This window comes from Gracilinanus agilis, chromosome 2 (assembly GCF_016433145.1).
Source record: "Gracilinanus agilis isolate LMUSP501 chromosome 2, AgileGrace, whole genome shotgun sequence".
Classification (NCBI taxonomy): Eukaryota; Metazoa; Chordata; class Mammalia; order Didelphimorphia; family Didelphidae; genus Gracilinanus; species Gracilinanus agilis.
In genome coordinates, this window is record NC_058131.1 from 551,554,952 (window position 1) to 551,563,615 (window position 8,664).

Here is an 8,664-nt window from a genome sequence, read left to right on the forward strand (position 1 = left end):
GCGCTGTGGTGCTTCCGTCATTGCTCCGCGACGACCGCCTTCCTGAAGAAAAGGGGCGTCTTTTCCGGCTGGGGACCGCCCCTCGCCCACGCCCTTCTCCGGCCAGGGTCCTAGGTGTTTTGAAGTGTAACTAAACGTTTCGAGGTGCGTCCGCCTGGTTGAGCTAGAGGACTTCTTGAGCAGAGGCCGCGGCTGCGCGCGCAGATGAAGGTTGGAGGCGTGTGTGCCTGAGCCCCGCCCCCCGCCACGTGCCTTTCTCGGGCAAGGGTCCTAGGTTTTCTGAAGCACCCGGGGCTAGGTTCAAAGTACCCCACCCTTTTCCCCTCCTCCACATCCCGGAGGGCCGAAGCGTAGGCTGCGCTCGCTCGCGATGTCCCTTCCCATATTTGGTCCCGCCCTCCTCCCCTGACTCGGGGTTTCTCTGGTCTAAGTCCTCAAAAGAAATAGAAGACATCTCTAGGTTCTGACGGACGTGCGGGTTCGTGTGGCTGGGGTCGAGGGCCTCCGAGAACAGAGGCTGTAGCTGCGCCTGCGCGCGTAGGTGACCCTGGGCGGGCTCCGACTTCCAGCTGGGGCGGCAGCGGAAAGCTCTCCCTTCCTTAGAGTCCTCAGGCTTTCTTTGGCCGCTGCGCCTCCTTGGGTTGGATTGGGGGCCCTCTTGCTGGCTGACCCATCCGGAACGCCTCGGGGGTGTCTGTAGCCTGGAAGAAGAGAGCGAGCCCGGTGCCCCCTCGTCCCGGCCTCCCCACTCCCCCTCCACCCCCGTCGTCTCCCCGCCCTTCCTTTAACCCTTGGGCCCTACCTCTATAGTTTTATTTCCCTTACCTATCTGCAGTCTACGGTGTACTCAATTTCTTTGCTTTCGCAGGTTAATCTTTACCCTCCCTGTTACCATGTTAGGCCCCCTGCAGGGCCAAGTATGTGTGGTGACTGGGGCATCCAGGGGCATTGGCCATGGCATCGCTTTGCAACTCTGCGAGGCCGGAGCCACTGTCTACATCACCGGCCGAAAACAGGACACCCTGAAGGCTGCTGCTCTGGAGGTGAGCTTTGTACCACCCTTTGCCTCAAAAGCCTCAGCTCACTAGCCGAACTGTCTATCAAACAGGCAATTACTAAATTCCCTCCGGGTACTAGGCACTGGGTAGATAAAAGCCAAAAGGTCGCTGCCCTGCATTACTAGGGAAAAACAAAAAGCACACATATAAGCAACATAAACTCTTTGCATCCTTATCCCTACTCTCTTTGGTGAGTCCTGGATCTCATAGCAAAGTTACATCTTCCCCTTGGGGTTCTAGGAGTGCCTCCCTCTGGGGAATGTTTTTGGGGTGTTGATTCTCTAATACCTTTGGCTCAACCCCAATAGAAAGCTTCTCTACTTTTCCTGGTTAGATAAATAACTTTGAGTATCTTCGGCATAGAGAATATAAAGAGCTGAGAGATTCCCCAAATGAGATAGAGTCAAAGGAGAAGAGAAGAAAAATACTTCTAGCCAAGATGGCAGCTGGAATGGGAAGTATACTGCCCAGCTCCCACATACTTATGCCAGCAAAACCCTGAAGTTTGCATGAGTAATGATCAAGAAATTCATAGTGAAACCATAGTTAAGTGACTTCTTCCACCCCACAACTGGACAAGAAATCAGTCTGAAGTCCAAGAGCATTAAGGGAAAGGGGTTCAAGCTGCTATAAGCATAAAGTAGGCACTCAGTAGGACCATACATCAACCCATATAGATTTGCAAAGCTTTGTGTCCAGAGATGGCAAGAGCAAAGGACTCCCTCATGAACTCATAGTCAGAAAGCCCCAGGAAAGCAACAGTGTTGTGGGCAAAGACCAGCACACTGTGACAATCCTCTAAAGCAGGATTTCTATCTCTACTTTGGAATTGAGGTCTATAGTATTCTGTATTCTTTCTATCCAGAAGACTAGTGCTCTGAACCTCCAAGATTCGTGGAGCCTTAATCCAGGATATGATGGTGAATACAGAACTATTTATGACCCAGAGCATCACACCCCTTAAAGTGCAGCAGAGTACAGAGCCTGGCCCTGGCAAAAAGCCCCAATTTGGGTACTAAAGCTAGGAAGATGAGTAAATCAAAGAAAATACTCAACTAATATCAACATTTTTTACAAATCTAGAGATCCTCAGAAAGGAGTAAGAAACTCCTTAATAAAATGAATTTTCCAGAAGGACTACACATAAATTAAGAAAGATTTAATAATTAAAAACTCATGGAGAGAAATTTGAAGAGAACAAATAGCTTAGAAGAAAGAGTGGTAAATCTGGTTTAAGTAATGAACTCCCTGAAAATCTGATTAGATTGAGCAAAAATCAATGATTAGATAACTAGAAAAAGAAAAAAATCAAAAGACTGAGAAAAATAGAAAATAATATACCTAATGTAAAAAAACTGATCTGAAAAATAGATCAGGGAAAGATATTTTAAGAATCATTTGGGGGAGAGAGTAATTGAAAACTGTTTTTTAAAAAAAGAAGCTCAGACAGATGCGTTGCAAGAAATCATAATGAATACTGCCCATAATTTTTTGAATCAGAAGGACAAAGTGATCTATCATGTGAGGGATAGAAAGGTCAGTTTGGCTGGGACTACAGAATGCATGGAGGGCAGTAATGTGTAATAAAGCTGGAAAGATAGAATGGGGCCAAGTTGTGAAGAGCTTTAAGTATCAAACAAGTTTATAGTTGATTCTGGAGCAGTGGTTCTAAAACATTTTTGTTTCTACTTTGCCACAAAATATCAGTGTGCTAATGGAGAGTCAGATTCCATATGTCCATGGAATATAGCTATAATTGCAACTATAATCCATACAATTAATTCACTGCACCCTTGGAATACTGGGAAATCTTTTCTCTGTATGTGTAATTCTATATGCAGACACCAGGGGATGGTCCTGGCTGAAGATCTCAGTACTAGGACTAGTTGAGTAGGGAGGAGGGACCTAGTGTGATTAATTACCTAAATACGATGCTGGGGCGAAGAGGGTGCAACTATGTACTCATGAGATTCTTGTGTCTATCCCATTCCAGGCAGAATCCCGAGGAGGTCGATGTGTACCTGTGGTATGTGATTCAAGCCAGGAAGATGAGGTTCAGAGGCTGTTTGAAAAGGTGGATAGAGAACAAGATGGGAGATTGGATATACTAGTTAACAATGCCTATGCTGGAGTCCAGGTACCATTCTACCCCATCACCCCATTCTTTTGATTCCCTACTCCATCAGTGGTTCCACTTTAAAAAAAAATTCTAATTCCAGACATGATTCTGACCCTTGGACTCTGTCCTATCTCTATATACTTAAAATTTCTGCATTTCAAGTCATACTCCCTCATACACACTCTCCCCATCACCTACCCTCCTAACCTCCCATCTCATTCCTCATTCTTTTTAGACCATTATTTCCCATATGAAGAAGCCATTCTGGGAATGCCCAGCCTCTTTGTGGGATGATGTCAATAATGTAGGACTCCGGTGAGTATTGCCCTCTCCTGATTCACCCTATAATCAAGGGACCAATTAGTCTTCTTTTCAGTCAATGTATCTTTCACCCATCTGAGAGAATCTTCAGTCTTCATTTGCTTTCACTAACAGTCTTCTAGAAAACTCATCTAAATTAATATGGTCAAGAAACTATCTACCTCCCCTCCAAGATACTTTCTAGCCATGTTTTTACTAAATTGTAGAGAATACAGAGTTATAGAAATCTATCTCCTCATTTGAGAATTAGCCTGCTCTTACTCCTGTCCTCTTCTCCATCATGTAAATATGCTTCATCCAGATTCAGTAGTGCATATAGGTTGGATTGAGGAAAGTATATGTACACCAGAAATTCAAGGTAGAAACCACAGCATTTCAAGCAAATTTTGGATATTAAATGCACAAATTGTGTCTATTTTCCATTTTTCTAAATAACATGGTATTATGGATTGCAGGACTTAGAGTCAGGAAGACCTGAATTTAGGTCACAACTGTAATTCTTACTACCTTTGTGACCATGGACAGAAAATTTACCTTTCTGAGACTTAATTACTTTTTTATGTAAAAATGGGGATAATAATGCCTAAAGCACTTACTCTGTTGGATTATTGTAAGGTTTAAATGAGATAATATATGTTTAAAGTACTTTAAAAACCCTAAGGTATTATGCAAATGTTAACTATGAATTTTTACTATACTTGAGAGTTCTATTGTTTCCCATGTCTAATTAGGATAAGGAAATGTATTGCAAGTGGAACAGAAGGGATTTAGGTTCAATATAAGCAAGAACATCCTAAAAGTAAGAAATGAGATCTTTTAGGATAGGAGACCAAGGGAAGTAATTGGGCTTTCTTTTCTGGAGGTCTTTGAGGACAGAAATCTTAAGTTGTCTAGGCAAGCTTTTCTGAAGATGAGATCAATAAAGTGTCCTCTGGAGGGGCCCCCCCTCCTCCCTCAGCAACCACAAAGAGAAGAGATAATAAGAACTTGGTTCTCCAGAGGTGAAGCACATGGCTGAGTGCTCTGTGTGGTGTCCAAAGCATGCAGTTGATGCTGTTACCATCTGTGCTTCACTTCCTCTACCCTTCAGAGGTCACTATTTGTGTTCGGTGTATGGAGCCCGGTTAATGGTGCCTGCTGGTCGAGGGCTCATCGTGGTCATCTCCTCAATTGGTGGGCTGCAGTATTTCTTCAATGTACCCTACGGTGTGGGCAAAGCAGCGGTGAGGCCCTGTTGCTGGGATTGGGAGAGGAAAGCTTGACGGAGTTCAGGGAAAGTGTTTATAGGCCATTGTGATTCATTAGTTTCATATCCCTCCAGACCATATTGAAAAGGAGAGTTCTGACTTTTCATATATAGAATTTCCCTTTGGGACATTTTCAGGAAAGAAAAACCCATATCCCAGACTCCTTCCTGCAGTTAAGGGGGCACTATGCTCTGGAAAGGGAAATAATTTGGGGGTTTCTGAGTAGGAGAATTTTTGTTTTTTGATGGAGAAGGCTTTGATATTGGGGGGCAGAGTCACTTTTAGATGAAGCTGGAAAATCAATAGTGGAATAAGATAGAGGATCATGACTCTCATTTCTATCCTGTTTCTTCCCTAGTGTGATAGGTTGGCTACAGATTGTGCCCATGAACTACGACCCCACGGTATTGCCTATGTGTCTCTTTGGCCAGGGTTGGTGAAGACAGAGCTATTGACAGAGCATATGAATGAGGGAAATGACGCCTTGGCCCATAAGGTCAGCAAGGAAAGGGGATGGAGGAGGTCATCTATCCACCTAATTATATAGACATTGAAACCAAAGGGTGTTGCTAGAAAATAATAAATGTAGGAAAAGTTGTGGCAAATCAGGACACTAATGCATTGCTGGTGGAGTTGTGAATTAATCCAGCCATTCTGGAAGGCAATTTGGAATTATGTGCAAAGGGCTTTAAAAGAATGTATACCCTTGATCCAGGAATACCACAACTGGGTTTGCACCTCAAAGAGATAATAAGGAAAAGTGTTTGTACAAAAATATTCATAGCTGCACTCTTTGTGATGTGGAATTGGAAAATGAGGATGACTGAACAAATTATGGTATCTGATGGTGATGGAAAACTATAGTGCTGTAAGGAGTGATGAACTGGAAGATTTCTATATGATCTGGAAAGACCTCCAAGAACTGATGCAGAATGAAATGAGCAGAACCAAGAGAACATTGTACACAGAAAGTGAAACATTGTGGAACCATCCAATGTAATGGACTTTTACTACTTGTAGTAATGCAGTAATCCAGGACATTCCTGAGAGAATTATGAGAAAGAATGCTATCCACATTGAGAGAAAAGAACTATAGGCGTAGAAATGCAAAAGAAAAACTTATGACCTATCACTTAACACTTGTTTATATGGCTATATCATTTGAGGTTTCAGTTCTGTGGTAAAAATGAATACTATGGAAGTGATAACATTCGTACAACCCTGTGGAATTGCTTATCAGCTCTGGGAAAGAGGGTAGAGAAGAGGGGAGGGAAAGAAAATAAGTCATGTAAACATGGAAAAATATTTAAAAAAATAAAAAGCAAAATTAAATTTAAATTAAAAATAAATAAATAGGGATTTGGAGTCAGAAAGCATGGGTTGAAATTCCAGTTCTGCCACCTACTACTATTTCTACAACCTTGGTCTCTAGGTTCTCGGTTTATTCTTATGCAAAATAAGGGTATAAAACTATTAAAAGTCCTTTTCAGCTCTAAATCCATGATCTAGAAGAAAGGCAGTAGTAGCTCCTGGAACCAACAAAATGGAGTTCTATTTCCCTGTCTAAGAAAGGGACAAGAAAGAGTCCCCTTTTCAGACACAAACTTTTCTGAGGGAAAAATACATTCTTCCCCACCTAGCCTGGCCTCAATTTGGTCACTTGAGATGGAGCTAAAAAGAATAACAGTAACAGGTGGACTTGAGATGATGCTGTTAGATTAATAGCTCATATCTTTTTATCCTGCACTATAGCTGAAAGAACGCTTTCCAGAAGGGGAGACCCCAGAATTGAGTGGCAAATGTGTGGTAGCCCTGGCAACAGGTAACTGATGGTGGAGTGGGGGGAGGGTCAAGAAGTGCTCCTAGGAACCACTTGAGAATCTATAGATCTCATAAGCCAGAGCTGGGTTCTACAATGGGAGTGAGGCACAAGATCTTCATTTCTTCTTCCTTTGGAATCAAGGCAGAGCACAGTAATTTTGTTAGGGACCTTGGGAACTGTGTTGGGTAGATAAATGTAATTTGGTTTACAATATTCTCAGCATTACCAGACCCCAAGATATTATACAAGAGGGTATTCTCTCCTCCAAAAGGAAGAGGCAGAAAGACATTGATAGCCATGGAACTAGAAACTCACCCTTATGAAATTTCTCATTAAATTGCCACCCTCACTCTATACATTGATGCTTTCTTTCCTCAGATCCCAAAATCCTAAACCTTAGTGGTCGGGTTCTGCCATCCTGTGATCTGGCTCGAAGATATGGCTTTAAGGATGTGGATGGTGAATTGAGGGACAGGGAGTGAAGGAGGGGGTGGTCATTATGTTGTTAAACTTTCCTTCTTCCCCTATCCATTTCCTACCCTTTCTTTTCCTCCTTCCCTTCCCCAACATTTCTTTAGATTTTCCCTCTTTTATCTTTCCCTGCTCCCACTTCCAGAGTTTGGAGTAACTTAAGGGTAAGAAGTAAATGTCTAATCCTCCTAACCCCAGTTTTCCTGTTGCATTCAGGCCGTCCTGTCTCTGACTATCTGTCCCTGAGATCAGCATTTTCTGAGGTTCCCAGACTGGCCTGGTTGGCCTCCTACATGCCCAGCTTCCTCCGTGTGCCCAAGTGGATTATGACACTCTATTCCAGTAAATTCTGATCTTATCAGCCAGCCATGACAAAGGAGCAGAAGCACAGCTGCTTTCTACTTCTCTGTTCCAATCATCAGCCATGGATCAAGGAGTGATTTGACATGTTTGGATAAGGAAAGTGAATATTTCTCATATACCTAGACTCTTGAACAACCCCTGCCTTTAGGGGAATACTTCAGCTGAGCCCTTCACTTTATCACTTATTCCTCCCACACTCAGCCAGAGGGATTCCTGGTGAGAAGAGCACTGGGATATAACACAAATTCTGGCCTTATCCAAATCACTGACTAGCTTTGTGATTCTTGGGAGCTCTAATAATACTACTTGTGCTTTTGCCTTGGTTTCTTTTTCTAGTTCCTATACCTTGTATTTACTTTTAATGGAAAAGACCCCTAGAGTAATAAAGTACTCATTCAGTTACTAATATAGCAGATATTTATTGAACCTAAAGGGCTGTGCTTTCAAAAGCTTATAATGTAATTTAAGAGAAATGATAGACATAGAGAGAGTATGGTATAGTGAGAAAAAGGCTAGTCTTGGAGTTGGACATGGGTCTAAGTCCTATCTATAGCACATGCTCTGGGGCTCACTCACTCTCCTAATTTCCAATGCACTGGCAAGATGAGTACCCAGAGGATCTTTAGTGCTTTTCCCCCTCAGGATTCTAGGGGAGGTGGGATATAACTTCTCTAGCTGTAGCTTGTAAGCTGACTCTGGTGTGCCACACTGCTGGAAGCCAGCCAGCAGCTCCAGGGGGTCTGGGAAGGTATATGTTTTAGGTGAGAAAGAGTCAGAGATACAGTGGATTTCCAGAAGCTGTTCTGAGCACTTCCTGTGAAATTTTATTTTTTGTATTCTTTTCTTACAGTCACACAAACACTGGGAAAATTTACATTTCAGAATCAAAACATAGAAGAACTCAAGGTTATACCTAGTTGCATAAAATTTGGCACTCAAAACGTATTTCTATATATACCTAGCCTAACAGTCTTCAAGGCTACAAGACTTTATGTTATCTAAGTTTTACTTTAATAAAAGAACCTTCAACATATTTCAAAAGTGGATTAAAGTGTGAGAATGTTTAAGTTTCTGGGGTTGAGTTTAGCGTGGGAATCAAAAAATGAGAGCATATTGTTTTGATTTATCATGTAGTGTCCCTCAAATTTCTGAGACAGAGAAAAAAGCTTCTCCTGTCTTGTTTTTTACTAAGGGTAGGAGCTATTAACTTGTTAAATGCTGGTTTATTATAGAGTAATTAGAAGATTTCTTCAAAGGGATTTA

General features: G+C 42.4%; 1 protein-coding gene across 2 annotated transcripts; it reads left to right on the plus strand.

The window, feature by feature from the left end:
• Positions 1-386: 386 nt before the first annotated feature.
• Positions 387-8,434, plus strand: DHRS1 (dehydrogenase/reductase 1). 2 transcript variants are annotated; one of them, XM_044665201.1, is made up of 9 exons: positions 387-478; positions 869-1,043; positions 3,052-3,195; positions 3,413-3,492; positions 4,589-4,721; positions 5,104-5,241; positions 6,498-6,567; positions 6,946-7,026; positions 7,255-8,434. In XM_044665201.1, the coding sequence occupies exons 2-9, from the start codon at positions 894-896 to the stop codon at positions 7,389-7,391; spliced, it is 933 nt and encodes a 310-aa protein (XP_044521136.1). In that variant the 5' UTR covers positions 387-478; positions 869-893; the 3' UTR covers positions 7,392-8,434. The 2 variants fall into 2 exon arrangements, with proteins under 2 accessions (XP_044521136.1, XP_044521135.1); XM_044665200.1 differs by having other exon boundaries at positions 406-537.
• The last annotated feature ends 230 nt before the right edge of the window (positions 8,435-8,664 follow it).

Coding starts and splice junctions, on each gene's coding strand:
- DHRS1 (XM_044665201.1), top strand. CDS start 894: ATGTTAGGCCCCCTGCAGGGCCAAGTATGTGTGGTGACTGGGGCATCC. Junction 5,242..6,497: donor ATGACGCCTTGGCCCATAAG/GTCAGCAAGGAA, acceptor CCTGCACTATAG/CTGAAAGAACGCTTTCCAGA. Junction 6,568..6,945: donor TGTGGTAGCCCTGGCAACAG/GTAACTGATGGT, acceptor TTCTTTCCTCAG/ATCCCAAAATCCTAAACCTT.